The sequence below is a fragment of the Ornithorhynchus anatinus genome, chromosome 7, assembly GCF_004115215.2.
Source record: "Ornithorhynchus anatinus isolate Pmale09 chromosome 7, mOrnAna1.pri.v4, whole genome shotgun sequence".
Lineage (NCBI taxonomy): Eukaryota > Metazoa > Chordata > Mammalia > Monotremata > Ornithorhynchidae > Ornithorhynchus > Ornithorhynchus anatinus.
The window spans coordinates 78,249,084-78,270,978 of NC_041734.1; the positions used below are offsets into that span (position 1 = coordinate 78,249,084).

The 21,895-nt window shown below is 48.8% G+C and overlaps 1 protein-coding gene across 1 annotated transcript in view; it reads right to left on the minus strand.

The window, feature by feature from the left end:
* Positions 1-13,307: 13,307 nt before the first annotated feature.
* The window catches only part of AOX1 (aldehyde oxidase 1), an 84,806-nt gene continuing 76,218 nt past the window's right edge, over positions 13,308-21,895 (minus strand). Inside the window, exons 32-35 of the mRNA XM_029069086.2 lie at positions 21,627-21,692; positions 16,021-16,206; positions 14,936-15,103; positions 13,308-13,452 (exon numbers count right to left, since the gene is read on the minus strand). Of these exons, the coding sequence (XP_028924919.1) occupies positions 13,399-13,452; positions 14,936-15,103; positions 16,021-16,206; positions 21,627-21,692 (474 nt within the window). The 3' untranslated portion in view covers positions 13,308-13,398. The remainder of the gene's footprint in view (positions 13,453-14,935; positions 15,104-16,020; positions 16,207-21,626; positions 21,693-21,895) is intronic.

A 21,895-nucleotide genomic window follows, 5' to 3' on the forward strand; every position in this document is an offset into this window, starting at 1 on the left:
TGCCTCAGTGACCTCATCTGTAAAATGGGGATGAAGACTGGGAGCCTCACGAGGGACAACCTGATTACCCTTTATCTACCCTAGCGCTTGGAACGGTGCTTGGCACATAGTAAGCGCTTAACAAAATAGCAACATTAATTATTATTATTTAGATGAGCGTACTTGAGTATAGTAAGCTCCTTGAGGTAAGGGATCTTGTCTACCAGCGTGGGCTCAGTGGAAAGAGCCTGGGCTTTGGAGTCAGAGGTCATGGGTTCGACTCCGGCTCTGCCCCTTGTCAGCTTGTGTGACTGTGGGCGAGTCACTTCACTTCTCTGTGCCCCAGGTTCCCCATCTGAAAATGGGGATTAACTGTGAGCCTCACATGGGACAACCTGATTACCCTGTATCTACCCCAGTGCTTAGAACAGTGCTCTGCACATAGTAAGCGCCTAACAAATACCAACATTATTATTATTATTATTACTGCTTTGGACTCTCCCAAGTGCTTAGTACAGTACTCTGCACATGGGAAATGCTCAATAAATACCACTGACCGATTGAGGTACATTCACTTTTTTTCATTATTAAGCGCGGTCGAGTCGTTTCCGATTCACAGCGACTCCACAGATGTACTTTCTCCAGAACGTCCCGTCCTCTGCCATAATCCGCAACCTTTCTAACGGTCCTTCCGTTATCGTCGCTACGGTCTCTAGCATCTGGCTGCCGGGCTGCCACTGCTCCATTTTCCCTGGACTTTTCCTAGCATTAGCGTCTTCTCCAGAGAATCAGTCCTCCCGATGATGTGTCCAAAATCTGCTCATCTAAATCGAGTCACTGGGCCTTCCAGAGACCACTTTGGCTTAATTTGCTCTAAAATCCATTTGTATGTTTTTCGGGCAGAAAGTATTTGGAAAAGCCTTCTCCAACACCGCATTTCCAAAGAATCGACGTTCATTCTATGCCGTTTTTTCACTGCCCATCCACTGTCAGTGGTGGAAGCACCATAGAATTGACAATTTGTATTTTCGTGGCAAGTGTTACATCAGCACGTTTCAAGACTTTTTCCAAGCTCCTCACAGCAAGTCTCTCTAACTGCACCTGTGATGTTTCCATATTGACGCTGTCTTTTAGAGGGGCACACGGAAAGAGCGGGAGCTCAGTCTAGAATGGGGGAGATGGACAGCAATACAAAGAAATAAAATGAAAGGTTTGGACGTAAGGGCTTTGGGGCTGGGGGGGGGGGAGGACACACACACCAGAAAAGGGATAAATAAAATGACAGATATGGACATAAGTGCTTAACCTTGGTCGGTTTCCCTCATCAAAACCTTAGGCTTATGCCTCGTCTCTCTCTCCTGACTTTACACTCTCCTGCAGCCTTATGCACTAAATTTCCACTCCTGCCTTATTGGCCTTGTGGAACAAAACTGAATTTTTTTAACCCTTTTACTCTTTCCTCTCAGCCCTCATTATGACCTCACAATGCATCACAACCTCCAGTGGTTGCTTATCAACCTTCGCTTGAAGCAAAAACTCCTCACCCTTGGCTTCAAGGCTGTCCATCCCCTTGCCCCCTGCTACCTCACCTCCCTTCTCTCTTTCTCCTGCCCACCCCACACGCTCCGCTCCTCTGCCGCCTCACCTCCTCACCGTCCCCCATTCGCGCCTGTCCCGCCGTCGACCCCCGGCCCACGTCCTCCGGCTGTCCCGGAACTCCCTCCCTCCTCACCTCTGCCAAACTCACTCTCTTCCCCTCTTCAAAGCCCTACAGAGAACTCACCTCCTCCAGGAGGCCCTCCCACACTGAGTCCCCCCTTTCCCTCCACTCCTTCTCCCTTTCCCGTCGCCCCGACTCCCTCTCTCCGCTCTACCCCCTTCCCCGCCCCGCAGCACTTGTGCATATTTGTATATATTATTTATTACCCTATCGTATTAATGATGTGTCTATTTCTATGATTCTATTTCTCTATTTTGATGGTACTGATGCCTGACGACTTGTTTGGCTCTGCCGTCTGTCTCCCCCTTCTAGACCGTGAGCCCACTGTTGGGCAGGGATTGTCTCCATCTGTTGCCGAATTGTGCATTCCAAGTGCTTAGTCCAGTGCTCTGCACACAGTAAGCGCTCAATAAATACGACTGAATGAATGAAGAGGTATTTATTATTAACCCCACTCTTCCCCCTTCAAAGCCCTACTGAAGGCTCACCTCCTCCAAGAGGCCTTCCAGACCAATTCCCCTTTTCCTCGGCTCCCCCTCCCTTCCGTGTCACCTTGATGTACTCACTTTGCTCTTTCCCCCATCCTTGCCCCACAATACACACACATATATTTATATAATATATATACACACACATATGTATCTATAATTCTATTTGTATTGATGCCTGTTTACTTGTTTCAATGTATTTATGTCTATAATTCTATTTATACTGATGCCTGTTTACTTGTTTCGATGTGTATATAACTATAATTCTATTTATTTATACTGATACCTGCTTAATTGTTTCGATGTGCATATATCTATAATTCTATTTATTTATACTGATACCTGTTTACTTGTTTCGATGTGCATATATCTATAATTCTATTTATTTATACTGATGCCTGTTTACTTGTGTCGATGTATATATATCTATAATTCTATTTATACTGATGCCTGTTTACTTGTTTCGATGTATATATATCTATAATTCTATTTATACTGATGCCTGTTTACTTGTTTCGATGTGCATATATCTATAATTCTATTTCTTTATATTGATGCCTCTTTACTTGTTTTGATGTCTGTCTCCCCCCTTCTAGACTGTAAGCCCAGTGTGGGTAGGGATCGTCTCTCTTTATTGCTGAATTGGACTTTCCAAGTGCTTAGTACAGTGCTCTGCACACAGTAAGCGCTCCACAAATTCGATTGAATGAATGAATCCCCATTTCATAGATGAGGGAGTTGCGACCTGAGAGGTTAATGACCAGAAAGGTTCGTCTATTCGTATTGCTGTCTTTCTCCCCCTTTCCAGACTGTGAGCTCGTTGTGGGCAGGGAATGTCACTGGTTATTGTTGAGTTGTACTTTCCCAAGTGCTTAGTACAGCGCTCTGCACACAGTAAGCACTCAATAAATACTGTAGAATGAATAACAATTGAATGAATCATTTGCTCTAAATCCCAAGGCAGGGATTTAGATCTCCTGAGTCCCAGCTCATGCTCTTCCTAGTACACCATGCCCAGAAGATTGTTTTATTTTTTTATTAAGTGCTCACTATGTGCCAGGCACTGTACTAAGTGCCGGGGTAGACACAGTCCCTGCCCCATATGGGGCTCCCAGTCATAATCCCTATTTTATTCATTCATTCAGTAGTATTAATTGAGCACTTACTATGTGCAGAGCACTGTACTAAGCGCTTGGAATGGACAAATCGGCAACAGAGACAGTCCCTGCCCTTTGACGGGTTTACGGTCTAATCGGGGGAGACGGGCAGACGAGAACAATGGCAATAAATAGTCAAGGGGAAGAACATCTCATAAAAACAATGGCAAATAAATAGAATCAGGGTGATGTACATCTCATTAAACAAAATAAACAAAATAAATAGGATGATGAAGATATATACGGTCGAGTGGAAGAGTACGGTGCTGAGGGGGTGGGATGGGAGAGGGGGAGGAGGAGAGGGAAAGGGGGGGAGAAGAGGGTTTAGCTGCGGAGAGGTGAAGGGGGGGGTAGAGGGAGCAGAGGGAGAAAGGGGGGAGCTCAGTCTGGGAAGGCCTCTCGGAGGAGGTGAGCTTTAAGTAGCGATTTGAAGAGGGGAAGAGAATTAGATTGATGGGGGTGAGGAAGGAGGGCGTTCCAGGACCGCGGGAGGACGTGGCCCAGGGGTCGACGGCGGGATAGGCGGGATAGGATTTTACAGACGAGGTAACCAAAGCACAGAGGAAGGGAAGTGACTGGCCCAAGGTCACACAGCAGGCAAGCGGCAGAGCCGGGATTAGAACCCAGGTCCTTCTGACTCCCAGGCCCGGGCTCTAACCACTCCGCCACGCTGCTCGCCTGCTACTTGCCAAGTAGTCACCACCCTATTCCCCTTCATAGAACATTTATTCAATCAATCGACGGTATTTACTGAGCGCTTTCTGTGTGCAGAGCATTGAACCATGTGCTTGGGAGAGTCCACTAATAATAATTATAATAACGATGATATTTGTTAAGTGCTTACTATGTGCCAAGCACTGTTCTAAGCCCTGGGGTTGATACAAGGTGATCGGGTGGTCCCACGTGGGGCTCACAGCCTTAGTCCCCATATGACAGATGAGGGAACTGAGGCCCAGAGAAGTGAAGCGACTTGCCCAAAGTCACACAGCTGGCAAGGAGCTGAGTCGGAATTGGAACCCACGACCTCTGACTCCCAGGCCCGGGCTCTTGCCGCTGAGCCACGCGGCTTCTCATACAGTAGAGTTGGTAGAGATGACCGGGGCCCACAAGAAGCGTCCAAATCTCAATTAAAGCTCTAACCTCTGCCTGGGAATTTTCCTCCCGATGCCCTGCCGTTTCTGCACTGCGACGATGAGGATGGTGATTTTGGAAGGTTTTCACGTAGACTCGTTTGATGTCCGGTGAGGGAGGAGGGCGACCCAGTAGTCTAGATTTTAAATTCACTCTCTTTCCCTTCTTCCTTCCCCAGTGACCTGACCACAGGAAATGATCATTTCTTTTATGGCATAAATACCTTCGCTCGATCAATTGATATTGATGGATCTGCCCTCTGCAACCTTGGCTCCACCCTTCAGGATGGCACCCCAAGATTTCGGCGCACACTCCAGACTGTGAGCTCACTGTGGGAAGGGAACGTGTCTGATGATGATGATGATGACGATGCTGATGATGCCGAGGGTATTTCGAAAGCGCTTACTCTGTGCCGAGCGCTGTTCTAAGCGCTGGGGCAGATACAAGGTCAGCCGGTTGTTCCACGTGGGGCTCCCAGTCTTCATCTCCATTTTACATTTTAGTTAGTTTTAGCTACTTTTAGTATTTTGGATAATAATAATAATAACTGTGGTTTTTTTTAAGCACTTACTATGTGCCATGCATTGTGCCAAGCACTGGGGCGGATGCAAGATAAACAGGTCCCACCTAGAGCTCACAGTCCTGTGATTTCTACTCCTCCATGGGCATTGTCTTTAGTAGGTGCTCATTAAATACCATTACAACTGCTAATTCAGAAGCAGCGTGGCTTAGTGGCAAGAGCCCGGGCTTGGGAGTCAGAGGTCGTGGGTTCTAATTCCGCCTCCGCCACTGGGTGACTTTGGGCAAGTCACTTCATTTCTCTGGGCCTCAGTTACCTCATCTGGAAAATGGGGATTAAGACTGGGAGCCCCATGTGGGACAACCTTATTTCCTTGTACCCTCCCCCAATGCTTAGAACAGTGCTTGGCACATAATAAGCGCTTAACAAATGCCATCATTATTATTATTATTTATTGAGTGCTTACTGTGTGCAAAGCATGGTACTAAGTGCTTGGGAAAGTGCAATATAATAACATTGCTGGGCACATAGGGCTTAATAAATATTATTATTATTATTATTTTTGTCAGTGGAAAGAGCCCGGGCTTGGGAGTCAGAGGTCATGGGTTCAAATCCCGACTCCGCCACATGTCAGCTGGGTGACTTTGGGCAAGTCACTTCACTTCTCTTTGCCTCAGTGACCCCATCTGGAAAATGGGGATGAAGCCTGTGAGCCCCACGGGGGACAACCTGATCACCTTGTATCCTCCCCAGCACTTAGAACAGTGCTTTGCACATAGTAAGCGCTTACCAAATGCCATCATCGTCATTATTAATAACAATTAGAGCTGCAATGAGTTGTTAGCCAAGAATCAAGGTCAGTCATGCTTCTGTTTCCTCGAGACCCCTGGAGGGCGCTCAGGTTTTGTTTTTGAAAATCCTTTGGTTAAATTATTTTGCAAATTTATAAGCAGCAGGATTTAGGTGCATTATAGTTGTTTTCAAACTATATCTACTCTGATGCCTTTCTTAATAATAATAATAATAACAATAATAATAATACTGGTATTTGTTAAGTGCTTACTCTATGCCAAGCACTGTTCTAAGCGCTGGGGGAGATACACGGTGATCAGGTTGTCCCTCGTGAGGCTCCCAGACTTCATCCCCATTTTCCAGATGAGGTCACTGAGGCCCAGAGAAGTGAAGTGACTTGCCCAAAGTCCCAAAGCTGACAAGTGGAGGAGCCGGGATTATTAGGCACTTACGATGTGCCAAGCACTGTTCTTAGCGCTGAGGTAGATACAAGTTAATCAGGTTGGACACAGTCCCTGTTCCCCATGGGGCTCACAGTCTTCATCCCCATTTTACAGATGAGGGAACGGAAACCCTGAGAAGCGAAGCGACTTGCCCAAGGTCACACAGCAGACAAGTGGAGAAGCCGGGATAATAATAATAATAAGAATAATGGTGGTATTTGTTAAGCACTTACTATGTGCAGAGCACTGGTCTAAGTGCTGGGGGGATACAAGGTGATCAGGTTGTCCCATGTGAGGCTCACAGTCTTCATCCCCATTTTACAGATGAGGTAACTGAGGCCCAGAGAGGTGAAATGACTTGCTCAAAGTCACACAGCTGACAAGCGGCGGAGCCGGGATTAGAACCCATGGCCTCTGACTCCCAAACCCGGGCTCTTTCCACTGAGCCATGCTGCTTCTCCCAGGACCTTCAGCCTCCCAGGCCCGGGCTCCACCCACTAGACCACACTGCTTCTGGGGTGAAGCCATCCACGTTAGCGGATCTCGAGTAGCGTCAGGGACAAGACTCAGAGCAGGTGGAGTTGGAAGGTTTTGCCCCAAGTAGCAGCGAGGAATTCTAACGCTCTGGTCTGACGGAGGATACGTTGAACAAGACAAAGACCCCTACGCCATGTCAGAATAATAATGATAATAATGTTGGTATTTGTTAAGCTCTTACTATGTGCAGAGCACTGGTCTAAGCGCTGGGGGGGATACAGGGTCATCAGATTGTCCCACGTGAGGCTCCCAGTCTTCATCCCCATTTTCCAAATGAGGTAACTGAGGCACAGAGAAGTGAAGTGACTTGCCCACAGTCACACAGCTGACAAGCGGCAGAGCCAAGAGTTGAACCCATGACCTCTGATTCCCAAGCCCGAGCTCTTTCCACTGAACCACGCTGTTTCCCAATCTTATTCATTCTTATTCAGTTGCTCACATTCATATTTACCGAGCGCTTACTCTGTGCAGAGCACTGTATTAAGCACTTGGAAAGTACAATTCAGCAATAAAGAGAAACATTCTCTGTCCCCACCGGCCTTACAATCTAGAAATCGCAGCTCACTGCCAGTTTTCAATTCCCTCACTGTTTTATGACGCATGGAGTGTTTTCATTATGGTGTTTAAACACTTACTACGTGCCAGGCACTGTACTAAGCGCTGGGGTAGATACAAGTTAATCAGGTTGGACACAGTCCCCGTCCCACGTGGGGCTCACGGTCTCCATTCCCGTTTGACGGATCAAAGGTGATTATCTTGTAGGTACCCCAGTGCTTAGCAGAGTGCCTGGCACATAGCAAGCGCTTACCAAATACCACTTTTTTTTTAACGAAGGGGAAAATATCCTCCGCGAGAAAACGTGGATCAGAGAAGAAGGAGATTTCCTCCGATTTAATTTGCTTCCGGCGATGCTACTCCGAAAGCAGGATGATCCATTTTCTGTCCTATGCAGGGTAATTGGGAGATGATTCTTCATGACCCGACATGCTAAATTGGATTCGTCAAATTTGTGAAAGGGTTACCGGAGCCGAAATGAAGCGCTTAAGTTCCTCATTAAATAAAGACGCGTAGAAAAAGCCTCTTTCAATAAAGTTCGGTCACCACCCCCAGCTTAGTCTAAGCCTCGCAAGTCAGCTTCCAGAGTGTAGCCAAGAGCAAGAGGAGAAGGGTGTTTTTCTGAAGGCTAATCTGTGTAAATTATGGCGTTGTCCAGGGCACCGCTCCCATCCTTTCTCCCGTTTTGTTTACTGTGTCCCAGGCGCCGTGCTGAGAGCCGGGATCGATACTAGCACATTGGGTTGAACGCAGTCCTCGTCCCCCGTGGGGCTCACAGTCTTAATCCCCATTTGACAGATGAGGGAACTGAGGCCCGGAGAAAATGAAACGACCTGCCCAAGGCCACACGGCAGACAAGTGGCGGAGCCAGAATTCGAACCCAGATCCTTCTGACTCCCAGGACTGGGCTCTAGCCACTAGGCTATGGAAGACATAATCCCTGCCCTCAAGGTATTATTATGGTATTTTTTTATGGTATTTCTTAAGCACTTACTATGTGCCAGGCACTGTTCTAAGCACTGGGGTAGATACGAGGCTATCATCCTAGCCTCAAGCCCACAATACTTTTCTAGATCACGGGCCTGGCAGTCAGAAGGACTTGGGTTCTAATCCCGACTCTGCCCCATGTCTGCTGTGTGTGACCTTGGGCAAAACACTTCACTTCTCTGGGCCTCAGTTTCCTCATCTGTAAAATGGGAATTGAGACCGTACACTCCATGTGGGACAGGGATTGTGTCCAACCTGACAACCTTGTATCACCCCGGCATGTAGTACAGTGCCAGGCAAGTAATAAGCGCTCAATAAATACCAAAAGAAAGGCACTTTAGTGGCTACAGTGAGGGGAAGTTGGCCTCCAGCACAGCAGACTCAATCGATCGATCAATTAATCGTTTTTGTAGAGCACTTACTTTGTGCAGAGCAGTGTACTAAGTGCTTTCAGCAGTTCACGAGGGCCTTCAGGGGTGCAAGTCTCACCTTCACAGTATTGCCGAGATCATCCCTTTCCTCTCCATCCAAACAGCGATCGTGCTGGTACAAGCTCTCATATCTCGACTGGATTACTACGTCAAGCCTCCTCTCTGATCTCCCTTCCTCCCGTCTCGCCCCGCTCCGGTCTATTCTTCACTCTGCCGCCCGGCTCATCTTCCTGCAGAAAGGCTCTGGGCCTGTCAATCCCCTCCTTAAAAACCTCCGGTGGTTGCCCATCGACCTCCGCACGAAACAAAAACTTCTCACTCTGGGCTTCGAGGCTGTCCGTCCCCTCGCCCCCTCCTACCTCTCCTCCCTTCTCTCTTTCCACCTCCCACCCCGCACGCTCCGCTCCTCCGCCGCCCACCTCCTCACCGTCTCCCGGTATCACCTATCCCGCCGTCGACCCCCGGGCCGCGTCCTCCCACGGTCCCGGAACGCCCTCCCTCCTCACCTCCGCCAAACTCATTCTCTTCCCCCCTTCAAAGCCCTCCTGAGCGCTCACCTCCTCCAGGAGGCCTTCCCACACTCAGCCCCCCTTTTCTTCTGCTCCCCCTCTCCATCGCCCCGACTCCCTCTCTCCGCTCTACCCCCTTCCCTTCCCCACAGCACATGTCTACATTTGTACATACGATTTATTACTCTGTTAATGATGTGTCTGTATCTATGATTCTATTGATCTATTTTGATGCTATTGATGCCTGTCTATTTGTTTTGTTTTGCTGTCTTCTCCCCCCTTCTAGACTGTGAGCCCGTTGTTGGGCAAGGATTGTCTCTCTCTGTTGCCGAATTGTACTTTCCAAGCACTTAGTCCAGTGCTCTGCACACGGTAAGCGCTCAGTAAATATGATTGAATGAAGACTAGTAATAATAATAATAATAACATGGTATTTGTATCCCAGCTCTGCCACTTGTCAGCTGTGTGAGTGTGGGCAAGTCACTTGACTTCTCTGTGCCTCAGTGACCTCATCTGTAAAATGGGGATTAATTGTGAGCGTCACGTGGGACAACCCGATGACCCCGTATCTCCCCCAGCGCTCAGAACAGTGCTCGGCACATAGTAAGCGCTTAACAGATACCGACATTATTATTATTATTATTCTCTGGATCTCAGTTCCCTCATCTGTAAAATGGGGATTCAATACCTGTTCTTCCTACTTAGATTGTGATCCCCTGGTGGGACAGGAACTGTGTTCGACCTAATTATCGTCTCCAGTTAGAACAGTGTTTAACGCCGAGTAAGCACTCAACAAACACCACAGATACTATTATTATTTTCTGATCATCTTGAATGTTCCCTTAGTGGATAAACCATGGGCCTGAGAGCCGGAAGGACCCGGGTTCATTCATTCTTTCCTTCATTCCTTCAGTATTGAGCACGTACTGTGTGCAGAGCACTGTACTAATAATGTTGGTGTTTGTTAAGCGCTTACTCTGTGCGGAGCACTGATCTAAGCGCTGGGGGAGATACAGGGTCATCAGGTTGTCCCACGTGAGGCTCATAGTTAACCCCCATTTTACAGATGAGGGAACTGAGGCCCAGAGAAGTGAAGTGACTTGCCCACAGTCACACAGCTGACAAGTGGTGGAGCCGGGATTCGAAGTGCTCGGGCTCTTCCTGGCTCTACCACTTGTCAGCTGTGTGACTTTGGGCAAGTCACTTCACTTCTCGGTGCTTCAGTTTCCTCATCTGGAAAACGGAGATTAGGACCGTGGGACGGTGTCCAACCCGACTAGCTTGTGTCCACCCCGGCGCTCAGTTCAGAGCTTGGCCCGGTAAGCGTTCGGTAAATACCGTTTTGCAGATGAGGAAGCCGAGGCACAGAGAAGTGAAGTGACCTGCCCACGCTCACTCGGGTCTTTCAAAATAAGGTGAGATAACCAACCGCCATAAACCATCCTGGAATAAGGTTCCGTCACCCCGTAGTAAGTAGTAATAATAATAATAATAATGATGTTGGTATTTGTTAAGCGCTTACTATGTGCCGAGCACTGTCCAAAGCTCTGGGGTAGATACAAGGTAATCAGGTTGTCCCATGTGGGGCTCACAGTCTTAATCCCCATTTTCCAGATGAGGGAACTGAGGCACCGAGAAGTTAAGCGTGGCTCAGCGGAAAGAGCACGGGCTTTGGAGTCAGAAGTCATGGGTTCGAATTCCGGCTCTGCCCCTTGTCAGCTGGGTGACTGTGGGCAAGTCGCCTCACTTCTCTGGGCCTCAGTTACCTCATCTGTAAAATGGGGATTAAGACTGTGAGCCCCACGTGGGACAACCTGATTCCCCTGTGTCTACCCCAGCGCTGAGAACAGTGCTCTGCACATAGTAAGCGCTTAACAAATCCCAACATTAATATTAAGCGACTTGCCCAAAGTCACGCAACAGTCAGATGGTGGAGCCGGGATTAGAACCCATGACCTCTGACTCCCAAGCCTGGGCTCTTTCCTCTGAGCCCCGCTATTATTATTACCACAGACGTTAAAAACGAGTAACAGATCGATCACCGGTCTCCCCCAGCCAGTTGGATTTATTCAAATCTATTTAATCTGTGCACCGTAATGGAGATGGTAACCCACTTCCTCACCTATTTATTAAACAGTTCAGGGCGGCAGGGCAACAGGGTACAGTGTAGAGAGCGTCCGAAGGTAGAAGGTTTAAATGAAATGATAATCATAATAATAATGGTATTTGTTAAGCGCTCACTATGTGCAAAGCACCGGTCTACGATACGAGGTGATGGGGTTGTCCCACGTGGGGCTCACAGGTCTTCATCCCCAATTGCCAGATGAGGTCACTGAGGCCCAGAGAGGTTGGGACTTGCCCCAAGTCACACAGCTGACAAGAGGCTGAGAGGGGATTTGAACCCATGACCTCTGACTCCCAAGCCCGGCACTTTCCACTGAGCCACGCTGCTTAGGTCATGCAGCGGAATGACCTTTCCGGGCAGAGTCTTTTTCGCCTCCAAAATAATGACCGTGGAAGCCTCGGGAAAGTCGCGGCCTTATGAATGACCCTGGATTTCCTGGCTTAATCAGTCTATCCATCGGTGGTAATTACGGAGCGCTTACTGTGTGCAGAGCGTTGTACTAAGCGCTTGGGAGAGGAGGATACTCATCCCCTCTCCCAGCACTCTCTCTCTCTCTCTCTCCTTATGTCCACGTCCGGCATTTATTTCTTTCTCTTAATGTCTGCCTCCCCCTCCAGACTGTCAGCTCGTCGTGGGCAGGGAAATGCGTCTGTTTGTTGCTCTGTCGTATTCTCCCAAGCGTTTAGTTCAGTGCTCTGCGCACGGTAAGCGCTCAATAAACACGACTGAAAGAATGAATGAATGAACAAGAGTTGGGAGACTTGTTCCCTGCCCACAGAGAGCACTTATTGATTGATTTTTTCCCTACCTAAAAAAAAAAAATTGTAAAGGTGATTTTGCTCTTCCTTCAAACAGTGGAATTTGTCGAGTGCTTACTCCGTACGGAGCGCTGTATTAAACGCTGGGGAGAGGTGGGAGATTCATTCATTCATTCAATAGTATTTATTGAGCGCTTACTGTGTGCAGAGCACTGTACTAAGCGCTTGGAATGGACAATTCGGCAACAGATAGAGACAATCCCTGACCATCGACGGGCTCACAGTCTAATCGCTCAGAACAGTGTTTGGCACACAGTAAGCGCTTAACAAATACTGACATTATTAATCATCTATTTCCTGCCCACAGGGAGCACTTATTTATTGATTTTTTCCTACTTTTTTTAAAAAAAGAATTCATAATGATATTTTTGCTCTTCAATCCATCAGTGCTATTGAGCACTTACCGTGCGCAGAGCACTGTATTAAGCGTTTGGGAACAGTACACTAAAACGAGAGTTGGGAGGCCTGTTTCCTGCCCACAAGTAGCACTTTTTTTATTAATTTTTCCTACTTTAAAAAAAAATTTGTAATGGTGTTTTTGCTCTTCGGTCTGTCGGTGGTATTTATTGAGCACTTACTGTGTATTAGACTCGGCCAAGAGCTTAGTATGGTGCTCTGCCCACGGTGAGTCCTCAATAAATGCCATTGAGAGATATGTAGTTGACCAAATGCTTAAATAGTAGGGAATGGGAGAAGCAGCGTGGCTTAGCGGAAAGAGCCCGGGCTTGGGAGTCAGAGGTCGTGAGTTCTAATTCCGCTCTGCCGCTTGTCAGCTGGGGGACTTTGGGCAAGTCGTTTCGCTTCTCCAGGCCTCAGTGACCTCATCTGTCAAATGGGGATAAAGACTGTGAGCCCCCCGGGGGACAACCTGATGACCCTGTATCTACCCCATCGCTTAGAACAGTGCTCTGCACATAGTAAGCGCTTAACAAATACCGACATTATTATTATTTTTTTTACTGTGGGCTTGTAAAAGGACACACAGTGGCAGAATGGCAGCCTTTTGGATTGGGAATTCTGCCCCGAACGCTCCTCTGAAAGCCGCACTTCCACCTGCGAGCCTGAGCAAACTGAAGTCGCGAAGAACCATGAAAGGAAGCCGAGCGCCTTGGTTGAGGTTTCAAGGCCAACGGGCTTCGGATTGATTTGCGAGCCCGGTGGAATCGTTTCCTTGACCCCCACATTTTAGAAAACACCTCGGTGATATTAGGACACGTGGATGGACCACGGCTTGAAGGAGTTAGGGTCCTCTCTTGGAATCTGCAAGGAAAAATAAAAAGATAATTGATGTGATAGGATTATCTCTATTATCATTATATCTCCTGTTATTCCTCCTCAGACGACCACGTGAATTGGTGGAAAGAGCTCCGGTCTGGAATCTGGGAGTCCCACTCCCAACTCTTCCACTGGCCTGCTCTGTGACCTGGGTCGAGTCACTTAACTTCTCGGTGCCTCGGTTGTTTCATCTGAAAAACGGGGCTAAGACCGAGGACAAGATAAGGCAACTGATGTGTTTTTTGGAATATTCAAAATGCTCTACAGATTCAAGGTTGTGTTATTATCACATGGAAATTGATTCTCTAATTCAGAGAAACAATTCATCCAAAGCAATTTTTCAAAAGCAAATTCAGCACGTTGAATCCCTGTTTTCTCCCCTCTGCATTAATAGGAGACTGTTTCACTGACCTTTTTTAAAATTTTTTTATGGTATTTATTAAGCATTTACTATATGCCAGGCACTGTTCTAAGCGCCGGGGGAGATACAGGGTAATCAGGTTGGACACAGTCCCTGTCCCACAGAAGGCTCCCACTCTTGATCTCCATTTTATAGATGAGGGAACTGAGGCACACAGAAGTTAAATGACAAGCCTAAGGTCACGCAGCACCTCTGCTCTACCCTCCCCCAGCACTTGTATATATATGTATTCTATATATGTATTTGCACAGCACTTGTTTATATATATTCTATTTATTTTATTAATGATGTGTATGTATCTATAATTCTATTTATTTATATTGATGCTATCGATGCCTATTTACTTGTTTTGCCATCTGTCTCCCCCGTCTAGACCGTGAGCCCGTTGTTGGGTAGGGATTCATACAATAGTATTTATTGAGCGCTTACTATGGGCAGAGCACTGTACTAAGCGCTTGGAATGTACAACTGGGCAACAGAGACCACCCTTGCCCATTGACGGGCTCACAGTCCAAACTAGGGGTTGTCTCCATCTGTCTCCGAATTGTACTTTCCAACGTTTAGTACAGTGCTCTGCACACGGTAAGCGCTCATTAAATAAGATTGAATGAATGAACGAACGAATGAACAGCAGATAAGTGGCGCAGCCGGGATGGGAACCCGGGACCTTCGGACTCCCAGGTCTCTGCTCTTATCTGCTAGGCCTTACTGAGCAATTACCGTGCGCAGAGCACTGTACTAAGCGCTTGGGAGAAAACGATAGAACAGTAAGCAGATGCATCAGTCTCATAATAATAAGATAATGTTGGTATTTGTTAAGCGCTTACTATGTGCCGAGCACTGTTCTAAGCTCTGGGGGAGATACAGGGTAATCAGGTTGTCCCACTTGAGGCTCACTATTTTAATCCCCATTATACAGATGAGGTAGGTGAGGCCCAGAGAAGCGAGGTGCCTTGCCCCAGGTCGCACGGCTGACAGGTGGCGGGGCCGGGATTAGAACCCACGACCTGTGACTCCTAAACCCGGGCTCTGTCCACCGAGGCCTACCATGTCGGTGAAGCCGTCCGCGCAGGTCATCCGGATCAGCTCGGGGGTGGCCGGGCTGCTGAGGGTGAAGGCCGCGGTCAGTCCTCTGTCCCGGCGGGCGGCCGCGACGGCGTCCGTTATGGCGAAGAAGACGGAGGAGCCCAGGAACATCCCCGCTTCGCCCAGGCCCTGGCGGGGACAGGGGAAGACACGGTGCCCTGAGGTGGAAGCTCAACTGCCCAACCTGCCTAACCCGCCCCCTCCGCCTGGAAGCCCTCCCTGACCGATCCCCACCCTCCCTGGCCCGGGCATCGGCCCGGTCGTTCTTAGCAACTTCCGCGTTTATATCTCTCTCGACTGTCAGCTCGTTGCGGGCAGGGAATCTGCCCGCTTCTTGTTCTATTGGACGCTCCCAACCGCTTAGTACAGTGCTCTGCACGCAGTAAGCGCTCAATTGAATTGAATGAATCTGAGACCTTTCATATCTACTCCAATGTCATTAGCTTGTATCTACCCCAGTGCTTAGTACAATGGTTGGCACATAATAATTGCTTTAGAAATACCGTAAGAAAAGCGCGAAAACAGGTAGGACCTGGTAAGAATAAAAATCGGGGGAGAATGAATGAATACATAAATAAAAGGTTCAATAAACGAGTTCTGTATAATCAATCGGTGGTGCTTATTAATAATAATAATGCCGGTATTTGTTAATCTGCATCTGAGAGAAGCAGCGGGGCTCGGTGGAAGGAGCCCGGGCTTGGGGGTCAGAGGTCATGGGTTCTAATCCCGACTCAGCCACTTGTCAGCTGTGTGACTTTAGGCAAGTCACTTCACTTCCCGAGGTCACACAGCAGACGAGTGGCGGAGCGGGGATTAGAACCCAGGCCCTTCTGACTGCCAGGCCCGGGCTGTCTCCGCTACAACCCTGCCGCTTTTCCCGAAGTCAAAAAGAACTTTTCTGACTCTGAATGATGGCGTTGGTTCCTGTGGGAATACAGTCATTTTGCTGCCGTTTTTTCTTCCCCTCCCTCAGAAATGGGCAAACGGGCGCCCAACAGAGGGGTCACGTCGGGGATTTATCTCGGAGAACCGCCCTGCCCGCTCACCTTGGATGAGTAGATCGCTATGGGGTTTCGGGACTTCACCAAGGAAACGTAGAACTTCTCCGGGATTTCGGGAACGCTCGGGATTTTGTAATCTTCGGGGCCCCGAGAGAGCAGGACCCCTTCGGGAGAGTATTTCAGCTCCTCTGTTGTGTACAGTCCCCGACCTTGAATGAACGCCCCTTCCACCTGCGACACAAGAGCACACAAGCTAGAGATTTTCCGTTTCAGACAGTCGATTTTCCATTTCAAACAGTCCCCAGATTTCAGCGGGAATCTCATTTGCTAGCTCAGTCGATCCATGAGTGCTTACGGTGTGTGGAGCGTTGTACTAAACACTGAAATAAAGCAGAGAAGTGGCATGATTTAATAATAATAATAATTATTATGGTATTTGTTTAGCGCTCACTATGTGGCAAGCACTGCTCTAAGCGCTGGGGTAGATACAAGGTCATCAGGTTGTCCCACGTGGAGCTCACGGTCTTAATCCCCATTTTCCAGAGGAGGTCACTGAGGCTCAGAGAAGTAAAGTGACTTGCCCAAAGTCACACAGCTGACAAGTAGCAGAGCCGGGATTAGGACCCACGACCTCTGACTCCCAAGCCCGGGCTCTTTCCGCTAGTGGATAAGGCCCGGGCCTAGGAGTCAGAAGGACCAGGGTTCTAATCCTGGCTCTGCCGCTCGTCTGCTGAGTGACCTTGGACAAGTCACCTGTCTTCTCTTGACTTCATTTCTCTTCCCCCTCTAGACTGTAATCCCGTTGTGGGCAGGGAATTTGTCTGTTACATTGTATATCGTACAGTGTTCCTCATACATTAAGCCATCAATAAATGTGCCCGAGGGATTGATTCTCTGGGCCTCAGTGACCACATCTATAAAACGGGGATGAAGACTGTGAGCCCCACGTGGGACGTGGCCTTGCGTCCATCCTGATTTGCTTTGTGTCTACCCAGTGGTTAGGACGGCGCCTGGCCCAAAGAAAGCACTTAACAAATATCATTAAAAATAATGATAATGATTGGGGCATTTGTTAAGCGCTTACTATGTGCCAAGCCCTGTACTAAGGGCTGGAGTAGATACAAGGTCATCGGGCTCCGCGAGGGGCTCACGCACTAAATAGAAGGAAGAACAGGAACTGAATCTCCATTTTGCAGATGAGGGAACCGAGGCCCGGAGAAGTAAAGAGACTTGTCCAAGATCACACAGTTGGAAAGTGGTTGAGCCGGGATTAGAACCCAGGTCCTGTGATTCCCAGACCCGGGCTCTTTCCACTAGGCCACCCTCCTCCTTCTGCTTAGGAGAGTACAATATAACGGAGTTGGAAGTCACCTTCCCTATCCACGATGAGTCTAGAAGACTGTATCATATTGTGCTTTCCCAAGCACTTAGTACAGTGTTCTGCACAGGGGAGGGGCTCAATAAATAGCACCGATTGATTGACTGACAGCAGCAATCTTCCCAAACAATTTGGGGTGGAGGGACATTTTAAAGTCTGCCTCGCCAGTATTTCAGGTTTGCCATCCTCCCTTCACCCCCTCCACCTGCGCATCTCACCCCATTCCTTCGCACCTGATCAAAACACTGGCCCCCTCTTTTCCTCCCTCCCTAACAGCCATCTTCAACCGTTCGCTCTCCGGTGCTTTCGTCCCCATTTGCCTTCAAACACGCCCATGTCTCCCCCATCCTAAAAAACCCCTCCCTTGATCCCCCGGCTCCTTCCGGTTATCGCCCCATCTCCCTCCTACCGTTCCTCTCCAGACTTCTTGAGGGAGTTGTCTACACCCTCTGTCTCCAATTCCTCTTCTCCAATTTTCCCCGGGACCCCCTCCAATCTGGTTTCCGTCCCCTTCGCTCCACGGAAGCCGCCCTTTTAAGGTCACCGATGACCTCTTTTCCGCCCAATCCAACGGCCTCTAATCCATCCTAATCCTCTTCGACCTCTCTGCCGCCCTCGACGCTGTCGACCACCCCCTTCTCCTGGAAACGTTATCCAACCTCGGCTTCCCTGACACTGTCCCTTCCCGGTTCTCTTCTTATCTCTCTGGTTGTTCATTCTCAGTCTCCTTTGTGGGATCCTCTTCTAATAATAATAATAATAATAATGATGTTGGTATTTGTTCAGCGCTTACTATGTGCCGAGCACTGTTCTAAGCACTGGGGTAGATACAGGGGAATCAGGTTGTCCCACGTGAGGCTCACAGTCTTAACCCTCATTTTACAGATGAGGTGACCGAGGCAGAAGAAGTTAAGTGACTCGCCTACAGTCACACAGCTGACAAGTGGCGGAGCCGGGATTAGAACCCATGACCTCTGACTCCCAAGCCCGGGCTCTTGCCACTGAGCCACGCTGCTTCTCTTCTGCCTCCCACCCCTTAACTGTGGGGGTCCCCTAAGGTTCGGTTCTGGGTCCCCTTCTATTCTCCATCTACACCCACTTCCTTGGAGACTCATTGGCTCCCACGGCTTTAACTACCGCTTCTATGCGGAGGATTCCCAATCTCCCTCTCCGGCCCTGCTCTCTCTCCCTCTCTGCCGTCTCGCGTTTCCTCCCGTCTTCAAGACCTCTCTACTTGGATGTCCTCCCATCACCTCAAGCTTGACATGTCCCAGTCAGAACTCCTTATCTTCCCACCCAAACTCTCTCCTCCCTCTGACTTTTCCAGCACCGTAGACGGCACCATCACCCTTCCTGTCTCACGAGCCCGTAACCTTGGCTTTCTCCTTGACTCCTCTCTCTCATTCGACCCGCGTATTCGATCTGTCACTAAATCCTGTCGGTTTGACTTTCACAACGCAGCCCAAATCCGCCCTTTCCTCTCCATCCAAACTGCTGCCACGTTAATCCAATCCCTTACCCTACTCTACCTGGATGACCGCATCGGCCTCCTCGCTGACCTCCCTGCCTCAAGTCTCTCCCCACTCCAGTCCATACTTCACTCTGCTGATTGGATCATTTTTCTACAGAAATGTTCAGGACACGTCTCCCCACTCAAGAAACTCCTGTGGTTGCCCAACCGCCTCTGCGGCAAACAAAAACTCCTCACGATCGGCTTTAAATCACGCAATCTCCTTGTTCCCGTCTACCTCACCTCGCCTATCTCACCACTGACCCCCGGCCCACGTCCTCCCTCTGGCCCGGAACGCCCTCCCTCCTCAAATCCCACAGACGATGACTCTCCCCCTCTTCACAGCCTTATCGAAGGCCCGTCTCCTCCAAGAGGCCTTCCCTGTCTGCGCCCCCCCATTCCTCTTCTCCCGCTCCCTTCTGCGTCTCCCTGACTCCCTTTATTCATCCCTCCTCCCCGCCCCACACCGCTTATATCCACATCTGTCATTTCTTTATTTATATTGATTGTCGGTGTCCCCCTCTAGACCGTAAGCTCGTCGCGGGCAGGGGACGCGTCTGTTTCTTGTCCTAATGTCCTCTCTCAAGCGCTCAGTACAGTGCTCTGCACAGAGGAAGCGCTTGATAAATACGATTGAAGGGATGAAGGAATCTGTTGACGGAATCGATGGAGGGGGTGATCTGTGCCCTTCGTGGTGAAGGGCACATAAGTCCAGTCAACAATACAGCTTTATCGACCTGCAGTGGGCTCCGGTTGGTTCATCCAGAACCTCCTTGGTTCGATTTTCAATTCCGTGCCTATCCCTACGTCGCCGGACCACCTGTTGCCTAGGTAACCCGATTCCACTTCAATACTTAGAGAAGCAGCGTGGCTCAGTGGAAAGAGCCCGGGCTTGGGAGTCAGAGGTCGTGGGTTCTCATCCCGGCTCCGCCACTCATCAGCTGTGTGACCTTGGGCAAGTCGCTTCACTTCTCCGGGCCTCGGTGACCTCATCTGGAAGATGGGGCTGAAGACTGGGAGCCCCACGAGGGACAAACTGATGATTTTGTATCTACCCCAGTGCTTAGAACAGTGCTTGGCATATAATAAGTGTTTAAAAATACCATCATTATTATTATTAATACTGTGGTCGGGGTCGCTAAGGAAGAGCTTTGGCTCAATCAGTCAACCAATCATATTTATCTAACGCTTATTATGTACAGAACACTGTACTAAGCGCTTGGTAGAGTATAATACAACAGAATGTAGCATTTCCCAGGGTCAGGCTAGACTGTAAACACACAGGCAGGGAATATATCCACTGATTTCACTGCACTGTCGTCTTCCAAGCGCTTAGGACAGTGCTCTGCACATAAGTGCTGAATAAATACCAGTGACTGATCGATAGCCTGAGAGCTACCTTGGTTTTCCAAGAAAGGATGAAGATTCCCAACAGTTGGAATGGGGCAGGGGAAATGAGATAGCAGAATAATAATAATAATAATTGCGGTATTTGTTAAGCGCTTACTAAGTACTAGGTCCTGTACTAAGTTCTGGGGTGGATAGAGGCAAATCGGGTTGGACACAATTTCTGTTCCACCCGGGGCTCAACGGTCTCAATCCCCATTTTTACAGATGAGGTAACCGAGGCCCACAGAAGTGAAGTGACTTGCTCAAGGCCGCACAACCGGACAAGTTGGGGAGGCGGAATTAGAACCCGTGACCTTCCGACTCCCAGGCCCCTGTCCATTTCGCCGTGCTGCTTCTCTATAACGGGAAGAAAGAAAATGTTGGAATTCCGTAAGAAAGGCAGGCTCGGGGCTGGGGGAACCCAGCAGAAGGAGCACTGCTGTGCAAGCAGAACCTCGGGGTTGGGGTGTCCCAGCGGAATGATCCCAGCTCTGCCACTTGTCTGCTGCGTGACCTTGGGCAAGTCATTTCACTTCTCCACCTGTTTACCTAGTATCTCTCTCCAGCGCTTAGAACAGTGCTTGGCGCATAGCATGCGCTGTTGACGAATTGTACTTCCCAAACGCTTAGTACAGTGCTCCGCACTCATTAAGCGCGCAATAAATACGATCGAGTGAATAAATGAATGAGTGAAGTACTGTTATTATTAGAAGCAGCGGGGCTTAGTGGAAAGATCATGGCCTTGGGAGTCAGAGATCGTGGGTTCTAATCCTGGCTCCGCCACTTGTCAGCTGTGTGACTTTGGGCAAGTCACTTCACTTCTTTAAGCCTCAGTGACCTCATCTGGAAAATGGGGATTAAGACTGTGAGCCCCGAGTGGGACAACCTAATTGCCTTGTATCTCCCCCAGCACTAAAACGGTGCTTGGCATATAGTGAGTGCTTAATAAATACCATTATTATTATTATTATTATTGTTATTATTATTCTCCATGCCTCCGTTTCCTCATCTGTAAAATGGAGATTGAGACTATGAGCCCCAGGTGGGACACGGACTGTGTCCGACCCGATTTGCTTGTATCTACCCCAGTACTTAGAACAGTGGCTGGCACCTAGTAAGTGCTGAACAAAAGCCAATATTATTATTATTATCGTTATTATTGGAGGCCACTGTGACAGTCATCGATGCACGCATGGGACGAGGATGAATTTGCCAAGAGTTCTCTGCCTTGCTGGGAGACTAAAGAGGGGGGCCGGGGGAGTCTCCCCCGTCACTAACACTTGGGAACTGGGTAAAACGAGGCACCGAACGAATTACCGTCAAGGAGCACTGATGAAGACCCCACATTCATAGGCTTCCGGGATTGTCACGTACCTGACCTGCGTCGATCGCTGGGTTGATGCTGAAGGCGGCGTCTATGAAGATGTCGGTCCTGAGAGTCTGTTCAGAGATAATCGAAGGGCAATGGACTTACAAAGAAAAGAGGGATTATGAAGAGCTGATAATGATGATGGCATTTCTTAAGCACTTACTATGTGCCAAGCACTGGAAGGGGTGACTACGAGATACTAGACTACTGGTTCTGTTTTGTTTTGTTGTCTGCCTCCCCATTTAGACTGTGAGCCCGTCGTTGGGCAGGGATG